Consider the following 15,334-nt stretch of genomic DNA (forward strand, 5'->3'; position numbering starts at 1 on the left):
GCGTTCACAGAGCATTTCACAGCTCTGTTTTTCCAGGCATCTGCCTACAGCTGTTGTTAAGTATGACTAACTTATATTCTGGTCTGACCATGAAACTCATCTCCAATACCTAAACTATAAAATACGTTTTCTCTTAAATCAAGTGAGCAGCTGATGAGTGGAGGTTTCTGGCTGAGGAGCACTGTAGAAGTAGGCTTTGCAAGTATTTAAGGCCTTTTTTTCTCAATGGGCTTAGTGGACAGTGCAGAGAACCTTCAATTTGATCCTGACTTCAACTGGTAGCTGGTGGAGTACTTTCAGCACAGGCTTGATGTGGGCCCTCTTGCCTTGGATTTAGGTGCATTCTTACTCCCTTGCTTTGTAAACTTTGTACCCTGACAATGTTCATTCTGAGAAGGCCAGACATATGACATTACAGGGCTTGCAAAAGTTCTACCCTTTGGTCAATTTAGAAGCAATGGTAGTATTTTGTGGAGTAGGCGGAGCTGGGAGTTGAAAATATTACAAATGCATTTAGTTGTGGAGCAAATGACAATGACAATCCTGACTGAAAGAATCACAAGATTCTAGCATGTGGTGCAGCGTCCTAGAGGGCAGTCAAGGGTAATGAGACATAATGCTCCTCTTGGAGCACTGACAAGGGGAATACATAGATAATGAACAAAAGGCAGGAAAGAGTGGAGCCTTTGAGGGTACAGCAGGGTACCACGTGTAAGGAGGATGCAGCAATTCAGAATTTTTAAAAACTTTTATTGGCAAGATAGGATTGAGCCAGGCCAACTGAGAGCTCACTATGCTCGGCAATTTTTGTAGCTTGTCCAACAAAATCATATGGTCAACAGAACTGTATGCCAAGTAGGTCAAGAAATATGAGGACAATTTTTTCTTCTTCATCCACTGAGAAGAGGAGAGCTCCTTCCTTATTGTGGGTGTAGCTGTTAGGCTGCTGTTTCCACGGATTTAATTCCAGACCAGTAGTCGTGGAGGAGATGGTTTAGTTCTGCATGTTCTTGAACATCAGAGGAACAGAAACCCTACATACAATGGGGCATATTATCAAGAAACGGCGTTAAAATTATCGCCGCTTTAGCGGTAGAAACTGCCGCTAAATCGGCGATAATGGGCTTGATAATATGCCGCAGAGAATTCTCATAGAAGCCCATGTTCTGGTGTCAACATGGGCTTCGATTGGAATTCTCTGCGGCATATTATCAAGTCCATTATTGCCGCTTTAGCTGCAGTTTTCTGCCGCTAAAGCGGCGATAATTTTAACGCCCAGCTTGATAATATGCCCCTCTGTTACTTTATATTGTAATTATTTTATTCAGGAAAGTTGAAAATAACCACAACGAGTGCAGTTTGATGTGCACTTTCTCATTTGTTTGGCATTTATCTAAGAAACATTTATTGGATATTTTCAATTGTTTCCACAGATTTCAACACTTTTAGTGCAGAAATTTTGAACATTTCCACAGACTTTAATGTATTCTTCTGGATAATTGTACTGCTTCTAATCATGGAATCTTCTGGAAGCACAGGCCCATATCTAAGTTCTTGTTTTACCGGGGAGTTACAATAATGATGTGTTGCCATTTAGGGTGACCACCCACCTCCAACTCATTACAGGGACTTTTATAGGACAGCCTGGTGCATTCTGTAGTCTTGTTTTGCTTTCATGGAACTAATAAGACTTACACACTTGAGGTCAATGATTTGTAGGTGAAACGTTCAGGACAGGAGACAGTGTCTGCAATGACCTGGAGGGAGGAGGTCTACCCAGTTGCTATTGCAAGTGCATTCTGATGCCTTACTGGTTGGTCCATTCGCATGTTGTGCCATGCGTTTGTTAATGGAATTACATTGTGTGTTTTGAGTTTAGCTCTGGCTCAGTGTGACAACTGCACTGGCTCGAGCCTCACAAAACACAACATTTTTTAAATTGTATGAAAAGCTACAAACGTCTGCATTGTCCACGTCTGAGCTTCCTAATAATTGGTCAGGAGAGCATGCAAAACACAATTTAGGATATCTGATGAATAAGGCAAACGTGTCAAAATTCTAGATTTAAATTTAAATGGAGCAAATCACAGTGTACAACTTCAAATGAATCTGGCAATGGCAGCTAGTACACCAGCTCTATAAATCAACTATGAAAATAGTTACATATGCATAATTTCTGCATATTTTAGTTATGGCTTATTGCTGAAAAAATATCCAATTTTGGGTAACTATGTTAACGATTCAATGCTGCTCTGTTCTTAAATCAATTTCTTTGACTAATGGGGGAAGCATAGGATTATTGAATTGATTATTGAATAATTGAAACAGGAGGAAAGAGGTTGAAGGTGATGAATAGCTTGCAGAGAGGAGTTATTAGATAGGCAACATAAAGCCATGAGCAGGAAGAGAAAGCCTATTTTCTGCTTTAGGTATTGGAGATGAGCTTCGTTGTCAGATCAGAAGATATGTTTTTTTATACACAGCTCGGGAGGGTTTATTTGTACAGATATTGTTAATCAGTGCATAAGTGAAACTGTTGAGAGTTTACATATTATCGTCATTGGTGTCCATAATGCACCTGCCCAACATTCGCTTATGGCCTAAGGACGCCAATCATTTTTTGCTAATGCTGGTTGCTATTGGTATATTTTGACGGCCCCTATATAACAATATGTAGTTTATGCTTTTGCATTAAGCTAGTGTGCCTCTAGTTTATACATTCAGATAACGTAGAGTTTTAGCTTAGGACTAGTGGTGTCCTGTACGGATGATCATAGGTAGGACTGTAAGGATCCTACACCATTTTTCACACACTGCATCAGTAATCAATGGGGCCCTTTCTCATGATGGCCCTGTGAAACAGTACAAAACATCATCTTCAGCTCTCTCGCGCACAGCGGTGCATCTTGAAATTCAGGGACATGCCTGTCACCTACAAGGAGCTAATCTCCTCTTGTAAAAATTAAGGATAAAGCATAAACTATGACGTCAGTTCAGTGGCTGAACTGCATAGCATGAAACTGGGAAATCAGAGCTCAAATTCAGCCTCCCTATTTGAACAAACTGTGTGATCCTAGCCAAATACTTTGTCACCGAGCCATATTTGTGTTCATTATCACATATCACAGCACCTTAACATGCATGGGGTTTGGATGTGTGCTGAACAAAAATCTCTCGTGTTTGATTTAATAAACTATAATGCTGCTGTATGCATATTAAGAACCAGGCCACATATAGGGTACACAAGACAATTGACTTGATTCTCAGTTCACGAGTAGCATTGTCATCATAGTGGGGGCAGGAATGTCGCTCAGCTTCTGTTTGAAAACGATATCACTTTTAATAACTACTTCTTGATAAAGAGATTCAATCTGGTGTGCTAAGCTGAAAAACTTTTGCATGTTAAACAAATATTATTTTTTTTTAATTTTGAAGGCAATAAATAGTCTTACATGTGTGTTGCATAACTTACATGCCAAATATTTTCAGGGCTCGGATTGTGCATGGTCTCTTAATGCCAGAGCTTCCCCTTGGTTTGGCTCTGGCTTGGTTTCCCCTGTTAACTGTTTGGCTTGTTCACCTCCACTGATGAGAAGCTGGGCTCCTGCAGATTGAGATAAGCCGAGCAGGCACACAAAGCCTGACAATTGTAAATAGGTATGTAAGAGGATACTGAACCCCACTCGATGGAAGGCTTTTAGGTGCAAGTTTCGATTAGCAAAGGTTTAGTAGGAAAGTGAATCATATAAAATATTATGTTGCCTCGTACATACTATTTACTTTCTTTTCATTCTTTATCATCACAGTTATTGCCACATTGACTACCATAAAATTGCATACATTATGCACTAGTTTTGCTTCTAATCAAGCCCTTTAATAATAAATACTAGTTCAGTTACCTTGTGTGTGTACTCACTTTGGGGAAAGGGTGGGGAGAAATACAGGTAGGCCCGGGAATGACTTAGGGGTATATTATCAACAACGAGCGATAAATATCTTGCGCGTTTCTCATTATCGCCGGATCACATCGCCATGTTAGCAGCGTATTTGCAACGATTTGCCAACAGGCGATGTGAAATCCGGCGATATACGGCGATTTCCATCAATATCATATGAAAACCAGCGATGTGAGAACTGCGCTGAAGGGAATGTTGTAAATAGGGAGAGGTGGATGCAACCTTATAATCCACCTCCCTTTATGCACATGGCTAATTCGGGAATTTTTCAGACGTACATTATCGGCGATATCCGCGCTTAGCGGGAGTTTTTATATAGCTCCTCAAGTCCAGGGGCGCCTTGTAAATACAGCGCTGTTGTGGTGGCGCCCTCTTCCATGTTGTATTTGCATGGAAACGCCTACTTTGCCTCTGAGAACGCCTACTTTGCATCTCATTGGAGATGCGAGGCGAGGCGTTAGGAATCCGGCTGCTAACATGTTAGCGCCGCCTAGTAAATAGGGCGATGTAATTTTTGCTGCTTTTTTGGCTTTTAAAGCCAAAAAAGCGGCGATATGGCCTTTGATAATATGCCCCCAAATTCCTAATTAGGGCCTGCGATCAGAAAAAAGGCCACAGAGCAAGTGTAGGTGCTGGTCTTGCATGCTTAACCAGACCTTCTATGCATACAAATGTAGGAAATTCACACTCACTCTTTTGATATGCATTCACTCCCATAAGCAAAGTGGGCACGGGGGTTGCAGTCCCGCTCCCACCACCATGCTCATATTGCCACTATGCGCATTATTGACACAAAAGCATGTCAATACACACATCTACAATTCCAATACTAAGTTGGATGTTGGAATGCAACTCAGTGCTCCTCACCACATGATTTAATGAGTGGCGGACTTTGGCATCTGCAGTGCAGACAATAGGGATTTCTGTGTCATTCCTACAGTGCTTTTCATGGCAGCCCTGTGCTAAGTCTGGCCTGCCGTAGGGGTGTCAGAGGGGTGACAAGAGCAGATTTCAAAGCATTTCTATATGGCGGACATACAAACTTGAATCTGTATCTGCCACATCCTCTGACATGCCGCAGAGCACAATATTTGTACCACGGCAAGATACGTATGCACAAGTCAATTTCCTCACACCCATCTCATTTTCTGCTGGTGCAGATTCTCTTTCTGCAAATGCTCATGGGCAAAATGACCCTTCCTGAGCTCCACAGGGCAGGTCGGAAACACATTTTGTGAACTGGTTCAGGTTTTCATGTGTACAGGGGTATCAGTACTAGGTGAAGACAAATACATGGACACAGGGAACCTGCACTATAATACGATTCTGTATTTGTCCAGCCGCAGTGAGCAGTTATGTTACCTCTATGTCTTTTCCATGAAATCCTTTCTAGCTCTTTCTAATGGCACATCATATCTTGCAGGAGAATTCCTTTATGTTATTGATGTCAATGTATAAGCTACATCTAGGTCAAGGGTGGACATCAGAAGGCATTTTGGTAGGAGCAAAGGTTTGTCCTGAAACGTTCTCTCACAAAGACTTACGGCCGAATTAAAGTATTGCTGGCTTCCAGTGCATTGATATGATGATCACACGGGTGCCTAATCACAGGAAGCACTATTTGTATAACCCGCCAACATATTGTATTACAAACACAACAGTTCGGACCCAGCCATATGCAAATCAGTCTTGACCCTGTGCCTCATGGGAACAGTCCAGCCCGAACTGCCAGGCCAGGTCCTCCCTGGACCAGAAACAAGCATCCTGGGACCGGTTTCAAGGTATCACACCTCATTAACAATATTGTATTGACAAGCAGAAATGTAACCCTGTTGAGGAGACTGTAAAGCTTAGGTTGCCAAGATATCAGATCAGACATTTATCAGAGCACACAGAGCAAGTTCTTAATATCGGCTAGGAACATAATTAATTGATACTCGGGCCCCATTACAGGACTTGAGCTGGGAGAGTGATTGGTGTTAGTGTCCATTTTTTAACTCTCAGTAAAATGTAGTGTTATAGACTATGATAAAAGTGCAAAAAAATAATATGGAACTGTGATATAGGACGCAAAGCAATGGTAGTTGAGAGAGTGATGAGAAAGGGGAACAGTCAACAGTGTGGAGTATGGCTAGAAAATACCATGCACATAAGTATTTAACAGCTAATTGTTATAACATAAAAAGCAAACACTAGATGTTCCAGAATGCAAAGTGCTTTTGGCAAAATATTCATATATGGATTATGGTGTCACAAGTTGCTTGGGGCCATTTGGAGGGTTAGGTTGATTTTCAATTCACTGTTATTGATATGGGAATTCCACATTCCTACAGGAAATCAATGGTGATTAAGAGTAGTGGCGGGGGGAGATGGAAGGGTAGCAGATATGTCCTTTCATGTGTAGCCATCTGAGGCTCAGGCGCTAGGATAAGGACCAACCCAAGGGCCACCACTCCTCTGATGTTGCCTGAAAGCAGAAGCTCTGTGTGACTGATGCTCTGTGGCGGGGCCCTTGTCTCTGCTGAACCATGCTTGGCATGGAAATTATGAGGTGCACCAACTGGCATCCACATGTCTTTATGGAACACTTTTTCTTTCTTTCAAAGTATATGAACAGTTTTGAATTACGGAAAAATCTATCAGAATGCCCATCCCAGTAGTTTTCACCCGCTTCGACCTATAGTTTCAGAAAGCATTGCAACCATTAGTGTGCCCACTTCTGCCCTGCACACTGTGTGGGGCAACGTACCTGTTTAATGTCAAATGCTTTTTCTGTAATTGGTAACACAGCCGCTTGCAAATGAAGGGTTGCCTTTGTCCATGCATACCTTCCATGTTACAAGTGCAGATTCATAGATCAAAACTCCCAGGAGTAATGCATTACCTGTAAACCCACAGAAATAGTCATAAAGCTAATGCAACTGTAAGCACACTCTTTGGTAGACGGCATGGAGAAATCACAAGTCCACACCCTCCATCAAAAGGCATGTCAACCTTTCCTTGCATCTCTACCAGCAATGTGTGTTCATGCATACTCACCTCCACAGCCCCCAAAGGGGTTTCTTAATGTCACCACTTGGGTGGCTGTGGAGTTCAACTGTGTTCACCATTTAGGGGTCTTCAGGCCCCTGTTAAGAGTCAAAGGTGCCACAAGGATAGGTGCACCGCGTGGCAGGTGAACTGCTGCTCATTGGTTCTAATCAGTGCAAGCATTAATTCACAGCATTAATGCATGTATTGCCAGCTATACGTTTCTTCAAATGTAGTACACAACCACGGTCTAAACCAGTTGTGCACCCTGAACAAAATCAAGCCCATGTGATCTTTCTAAATAGTTTTTGATGTTGTTGCTAAATACATAAACGTAAGAAAAACGAAATAACGTGTCACAGAGCATGTACTCAATTACTAGATGAGGATTACGGAGAAATAACGCACATTTCAATCTTTCTATGTAAAAACTGATAAGTTAAACAAGAATGGACGAGCTATGTACACTGTGTCCCACAACATGACTTGTAAAGTATTTCAAACCCGCCAGGTTGTTCCTTACCAGGTTTGGCGTCAGCAGAGACTGGAAATGCAGCAGAACACCTGCACTGGCTATCTGCTCCAGCCATCGCTTGCTGGTCTCGTGCGTCTCGCCCTCGTACTCCTTGCTGCTGTCAAACATCTGGTTCAACGCGGCCACGAGCTGCTCCGAGAAGGCACACACTGTGGCCACCAAGCTCTGGCAAAAGACCATGTCCCTCCTCAGTTGTATCTCACTGTCTGCGAACCAGAACGGTAAAGAGGAAATATGTAAATCGCATTCGAAAGACAGTCAAATGTGCAATGTGATTTATTTACAATAAGAAGGAGTAATATGCTTATAAATTACAAGCTATGTAATACCACCTGCAGTTAGCATAAAAGAACATGAAATGAGCATTTACCTTTAGGACTTTCTTCCAAAGGCGGCACATTCCTGTCTGCTGATACTAATAATACATGAACATTCCCTGAACATCCCCATTATATTCCAATTTTAGTAATGTGGGGTCCAACTCACAAAGGCATGTAGTACATAAACCAAGTAGTAAAAGAGTACTGCTTTACATACTCAAAAGTGATAAGGCCACAGTGTGTTTTGTATCCAGCGTTGTGGCTTTGAGTGGCTAGCCAGACTAAAGATTTATCTTGTGCCTTTGTTTCCAAAAGCAGAATAAATGTTTTTCCTTTTTAACAAGGAACATTTGAGCACGTGCATTCGTGTGTATGATCTGTGTTGATGTGTGTTAAAATATACATGTGACACCGAAAATACCTAATAGAATGACACTACAGAAACCCATTGGCAAATTTCTTCTCACCCCCGGCATGACAAAATGGCAAAAATATGTGTTTAAAAAACACACATTTTTGCCATTTTGTCACCCCCCCTCAGTGATGACACCCGGGCGGGCCTGCACCCACCGCCCCCCCCCCCCCCCTATCTACACCACTGCAGAGACCTTCAAGTGACTTAAAATTACTAGTTGCTTTCTAAAGTCTGTACAAAGTAAAGCCCTGCAAATGGTATCTTCAGTAAGGATCAACACTACCTGTCCAAATGAGCGACAGCTTTACCGCTCTGCCTCACCCCTTTCCCAGTGAGCCTTTCACTCATGTTTGGGTTGAGAGAGCAGGCACACAGCGTATCCAAATAAGCGTTAGCTTTACCACACTGCCCTGTCCACTCTCTTATAGGCCGGGCCAATGAGCCTTTCACAGTTTTTTGGGTTGAGAGAGCAGGCACACAGCGTATCCAATGAAGTGTTAGCTTTACCACTCTGCCCTGTTCCTTCTCGCATTGGCCAGGCCAATGAGCCTTTCACCGATCTTTAGATCCAGAGAGCAGGCACCCAACGGATCCAGTGAACGCCCTGGGATAAATTACATGCTGTGCACAAATGATTGTGCACACCAGTAATCGGTGCACGGGTGGCTTCCAGCAGTTCAATGAATATGTATTATCTGTATGCTTAAGTGGCACTTTTTCATGAATTTCACACTTAAACATTTAGATTCTGGCTCTAAAAGCAACGTTGAAGAAATATTTGCACGTATTTGGAGTGCGAATGATGCCAGAGCCAAGCAGTGCAGGCAAATGTTGCGCCACATCTAATGTGGTCAAAATAGGGGTTGGTGTGGGGGGGGCATGGCTTGGAACCTGAGCGGAATAGTAGCTCTTCCCTGAGCTCCCGTGAGCCTGTCACTACTCCTCTCCCTGGAGCCTCTCTAATTCAAGCCCACCACTTCTTATGGTCAGGGACTGTTTCCTGCACAAGGATGAGGGCCGAGCGATCCTTGGTTGCCCTCCAGCGATCCCACTTCTGAGCGACTTCGGCATGGATGCGGCCACGCATGGTCATGGCTGCGCCGCTCGCCTACACTCACCGTCTTGTTGTGACGGCTCCTCCCTGACCAATGTTTGGTGATCAGGTAGCAGTCGTTGGCTTGCCCTATTTAGAAGGGTCCACACCTTTCCCCTCTGGCATGCTATATCATCAATACTGTCAAAGCGAATGCAGAGGCCGCAGGGCGCACAATCCAGAAGGGCGGCTATATAAAGTATTACAGATGCTTTTTTGGTGATATGAGGATTAAAAAAAAACAATGAAAATCAGTACTGTCTCCGAGGCTAATTTGATGACAACACATCAGCCACTAAAGTAACACACAGCAGGCTGTGGTGCACGTGGAAGGCAATGTGCTGTGGGGAGTGATTTGGAACCTTCTTGCTTCTCCAACTCCCTTCTGCAGTATTTTTGGGCATTCACAAAATGCAATATCATTGAATGCAATACTAGTGCATAGGTGGTAATACGGAGGGGGCTGCGGAGCCAAAGAAGACAAAGCCAGCCTCTGGAAGTAATCTGGAACCTTCCGTCCCTATTGCATTATATTTGACCCACACTAAACAAAATACCACTAAATGCAGTAACTGTGTATAAGCATGCTTGGTACGAGGTTTTGATTCTTTATTTCTCTCTTTGTCCATTGGGCCGTTTTTAGGGGGAGTTCACTACACCCTTGGACAATTATATGTTTGAGATCTTGCACTTAAAGAGAAGTAATGCCTGAGATATAGAGCTGGTCACAATATTCTTTAATAAGCTTTTGCTCTCTCTTATATTTCGCTATCCTTACTCTACTTGTTTCAGTGTTTCCACACAAAGAGCCCTAGTGGTGTCTTATCACAATACGATTTCCTTCGTGCACCTTAGCACCTTGAGCGTTCACAGAAGGAGTGCCTTCCTTTGTGCTGCAAGCTTCCCTTGACCTCATTTTCACTGTATATAGGGCGCGAACATGGAGGACATTAGAGAACACAATGAAGGTAAAAACTATAAAGATAAAGAATTTAAAGAAAGTTTAAAGAGAGAAAAGCAAGTTCCGCCACATCATGGCGCTCCTGTAACAGACAAATCGGACAATGCATTGACGTTGGACACTATCCTAAAGAAACTGACTTCATTGCAGGGGGCCCTCTCAGCACAGACTGAGCTACAACAACTGCCATCGAACGCAGCCCCTGTAGGCTGCCAAACGATGCTGACAACAGCAGTTTTCCTTAAAAAGTGGTGTTGCACCAGTTTAAATGACTGGTAAAGTGAAACTTGGATTTTTGTAGATTTTACAATATGTGATCCACTAATCCCTTTAGTCAAATTAACGATAAGCTATTAGAGAAGCCAAAAGCATATTTGTAATAACAAGTAAGCAAAAACTGTTCCTCTCCAGACATTTGAAAGCTTTATAGCACACTGTGAAATTCATGGTTTTAAAAGTAAGCCTATATATTTTTTTTTATCTCAGTGGAATCTGAGCAAGTTTACCTTAGCCATCTTTTGTTAAAATTCGTCCTGCCCCTCTTATTCTGCCTTCACCTCTGCAAAATCCGCACAGTCTCCAGCATCTCATCCACTTACACTCAGCTACAGCACAAACGTTATTTCACCAAACTGTCTGATAGCATCCGCAAGCAGGCCCATGTTTACAAAGTAAGTTACCCCATTTCAAATGGTTCGATCGAAGGTAGATGGGCCCCCCACTAAGACACTTGGGGCCCAATTACAAGAAGAACACATTTCAGGTTTAAAAATTGCTTGAGGCGTTGGTTGCAAGGGCAGCGACGATTGTGCCCTTGTCCCTGCTTTTGTCAGCAGGTAATACTCCCCCCAACTAGGACACATTTTAATCCTTCCCTCCCAAGCAATAGTTTGGGAGTCTGTGAGAGAAAGCATTGGGAAGGCCAATAAGTCAGACTTATACCTGAAAGTGCACCGATTGGCAAATTTGTGTCTGTGATATTGTAAATTGGTGAGTGACAAATAAAAAAAATAGTTAATGTGTGATTAAATGAATGCAAAGATGAGTGACCATGTTAATGGGTGAGTAGTAATTGAGTGGGTGGCATCATACATTCTTCCAACCATTGACTCATTTTGTGCAATCATCTATTCATCCACCAATTCCCTTAAACAAGGCTTGTTATTGCTATTTCAAATTTAGCCTGGTGAAATCAGCTTTCACTTGTAAATGTTTCAGAATAGCAATTGGATAATCAGTCACCCATACTGAAAGTTAGTGGGACATTTTTAATGCAACATCACACAACAAAACAATGATGCATTTGAAATCACACACGTGATGTTATTAGAATTAATATGTTAGTCAAAGTGACTTTAAAGGGCCAACTAAGTTCATAGTAAGAAGCAAGACAAAACTATTTATAGAAGGTTTGCAAATTAGTTCTAGAGAGATATATAGAAATAGAAAGATATAACAAGAGAGGGAAGGAGAGAGATTGAATCAGAAAATTGAGAGACAGCGACTGATGAATGCATGGATGGATGAATGCATGGATGGATGAATTAATTTGAATGGGTGAGTGATTGTGTGGATGGATGATGCAGGGGCCGTCAGAGTATTAGAAACAAGAATGGACAACAAGTTTGAGAGATAGACAGAACAGGCAGAGGTACATAGAGAAATATGCTTTATCAGAAAGACAGACAAACAGAGGGACAGATCGAAAAACTGACTGACAGCAACCAGACCAATGAACGGAAAACCATGTAAAAAGAAAGTAATGCAAAAAGATGAATAGATAGAAAATCAGATATATAGAGGGAAAACAGACAAATTCAGATAGATACAACAGAATGCCAAAGAGACAGAAATGCCAATGATATGATCGATAGCAGACAGGCATGTTTGGGTGTAAACAAGTAGATGGGCAGATACGTATTCCTGAAATGCCTATTCATATAGTAATCTAATATTATACTCTTAAAAACAATTATAAGAGCTCACGATAGCTGAGTAAGAACGAGTTCCTTCTATATTTTGAAAGCTGCTCGTTTCAGAAAATATCTGTAGACAATGAAGCCTTTAATACTGACCTTTTGACTGATGCCAATATGTAGAGCATGCTTCTGCATGTTTCTCAATCAGTGGGTTTTTAGCGTACAGAATGAATGTATACACCTCTAAGGTTCAGATGTACGACCATGCAGGTTAGCGAGTCGCAAATTGCGCAGAATTGCAACTCACAATTTGCGACACACTAAACTGAATGTACAAGAGTCTCTCAGACACTGTTTGCGATTCCCAATGAGGTTGCAAATTGCATGCCTCATCAATATTCATGAGGCAGGCGTAATTTTCGACCCCATTGGGAATGGCTAGCACTCTCAGGGACGGTGGACTATGGGGTCAGCAGACCACCATGTCTGGGACTGCTTTTTCAATAAAGCATTTTTTTTAAAAAATGAAGCCAGTTTTCCTTAAAGGAAAACGCGATGCATTTAAAAAAGAAAAATGAAACTTTTCAGTTTCATTTTTTAAGGGCAGGCAGTGGTCCCTGGGACCACTAACTGCACTTAAATAATATTTTCGTGACCATTCACAAAGGGGAAGGGGTTCCCTGGGGACCCCTTCCCGTGTGTGAGTGGCTTACCACCTACTTGAAGTAGGTGGTAAGCCACTCACACAAATTGCAACTCGCAAATTGCAACTCGCAATTTTTCACAATTTGCGAGTCACTAATGCAAATGGTCGCACATCTGGCCCTTGGTGAGTGGCGAGTGGCATGGGTGGTAGAAAGACAAGGCTTTGAGTAACATACTCATCAGTGGTGGTTCCCCCGCTAAGGCGGAGGATCACCGCCCCACTGCTTTATGCAGTGTAAAAAAATCAAATGATAATAATTTGAGGTTATTTTCATATTATTTTTTCCTGTTGCAGCGTCTTTGTTGGGCGGGGCTGCTCTTAGAGCAGGGGGAGGAGTGGTTTGCACTCCCTATGTGAGCATGAGTGATTGGCCGGCCCTCTCGGGCCCGCCAAACAGTCATGCGCACATAGCATGTTCTCCAAGCAGGCTGCATTACAGCCTGAGAGGAGAACATGCCCACCCCTCCAGCCCCTGGATGAGCGCCGTGTCACGGCACTCAGACCAATCACAACACTGCATTGCAGCGTTGTGATTGACTGTGGGGAGCGTGGGAGCCCTAGTACTACCTGCTTGCTGTTTTCCCCAAGAAGCCAGGAAGAGGACACAAGAGAGGCGGCGGTGGCTGGCCAGGTGGTGACCGGCAAGCCGGCTGGCCGGGAGGTAAGTGATAAAAATATTTAACCCGATTCCCCCCCACCCCGCCCACTACTGCTTTCAGGTAGCAGCCGCCACTGGTACTCATCTGGTGGGACTTAGACCCATATGTACTAACATGTTTTCCCATTGATGCTGAATGGGAAACCCTTTCATACATCAAGCCCGTTGTGACATTAGCAGAGGGGGAGACGGCGGCTTGTGTATGTAAGTAGGGTGTGCTGTTTCAAAAAGGTCCAGGGTCTGACTTGCCTATAGGGCAGTTTGGCAGTGCCCGAGAGGCTGGTCTCACAGCTCTCACAGATCAGTGTGTAGGCTTGTGTTTTTGCAGTTTGTGGGTCTATTTTTTGGCTTGGTGGAATGGTTTTCACTGTTGATTTCCCTGATATCACCACAAATATTGCCAGCAGCAAACACAAATACATTCTGTCTCTCATAACTTGCAAAATATCCATAGAGCGTGTCTTTACAAGTTCAAAACTGGCCTGATTTACAAATGTGGGCCACTTTTATCGCCATCTGGTTTCCTAAAGGGGGACCATTTTAATTTGGTGCCCAGACCAATTTTTGTGTCCCTGTCCGACCCTACAATTCCCATGCCACCGAAGGTGGATTTGACACTGACTCCCACATCCTCTTCCTTTTTTGATGACAGGTGATAGTTTTTTAAAACGTTTTTCTCACACGTCTAGTGGTGATTTAAATCAGTGTTGGAACCTTTTATGGTAGATACCCTGGTTCCTTATTTATGTATGAGCTGAGCTGCATGTTTTTTCCTTTTACTGAGAAGCGAGGATCGCTCTATAATTCTTATCAGTCTGAGCTTTGTCAAGTTGGTGTGCCGTCATCCCACATCCCACTAGTCATCACATTTAGAGTAGATGGGTGTTGCACAGTACTGAGGCCTGAGAGCTCTGGACTGAATCCGGACCGGGGGCCCCTCTGTGTACCTTGCAGGGGGGCCCCTTCAACTTTCGTTATGCAACTGTTCATGGCAACCCCCATAGCACAAAAACGAACATGGAACTGCTACAATTTGAAGGGCCAGCGATGAAAAAGGACCTGAAAGAACTTACAGGGAGGATTACCAACGCTGACAACATTATCAGTTCCCTGAAAGATCACAACTACCTCCAATCGAAGAGGCTCCAAAAAACGAACAACACGCTGACTTCCCTGAGGAGAGAGATCACTGATTTGGAAAATAAAAATAGGCAGAGCAATGTTAGGGTTCTTGGCCTCCCTCAGGACATGGACAGGGAGCCCCTTCTTCGATCACCTTCATTACAGCTTGGATCCCGAATGTCTTAGGTATCTCCTTCATCAGAGATTTTGAGATCGACAAAGCTCATTGAGGTCACACCTTAAAACTGAAGAACGCTTCTGATCCGAGACCTTTCATTTTTTAACCACTGAGACACCAACATTCTGAGCAGATTCTGGCACATATGTGCAAAATCTGATTAATCTCTTGGAAAGGATAAAACATTTCCATCTCGAAGGATTATGCAAGGGGCATTGTCATCTGTAGAAAAGGCTTTCTGGTGCTTAGGAAAAGACTCACTGAAAGGTAAACCCAATACTCCTTTGTGAGCCCTTCTAAATATAAATTGTCTTTAATGGCAAAACATTGATCTTCACGGAACCCGCGGAGTTGGAAACCTTCCATGACAATAAATCCAAATCCTGTACGGAAGATCTCTCCTTCACCTTGTCTGCTACTTGAATCTTGTTACCTCTGCGC

At 43.0% G+C, this 15,334-nt stretch overlaps 1 protein-coding gene across 1 annotated transcript in view; it reads right to left on the minus strand.

Moving 5' to 3' along the window:
- Positions 1 to 15,334, minus strand: part of PREX2 (phosphatidylinositol-3,4,5-trisphosphate dependent Rac exchange factor 2) — a 1,250,200-nt gene that overhangs the window by 292,454 nt on the left and 942,412 nt on the right. Inside the window, exon 33 of the mRNA XM_085605489.1 lies at positions 7,510 to 7,727. Within this exon, the coding sequence (XP_085461615.1) occupies positions 7,510 to 7,727 (218 nt within the window). The remainder of the gene's footprint in view (positions 1 to 7,509; positions 7,728 to 15,334) is intronic.

This window comes from Triturus cristatus, chromosome 5_1 (genome assembly GCF_964204655.1).
Source record: "Triturus cristatus chromosome 5_1, aTriCri1.1, whole genome shotgun sequence".
Lineage (NCBI taxonomy): Eukaryota > Metazoa > Chordata > Amphibia > Caudata > Salamandridae > Triturus > Triturus cristatus.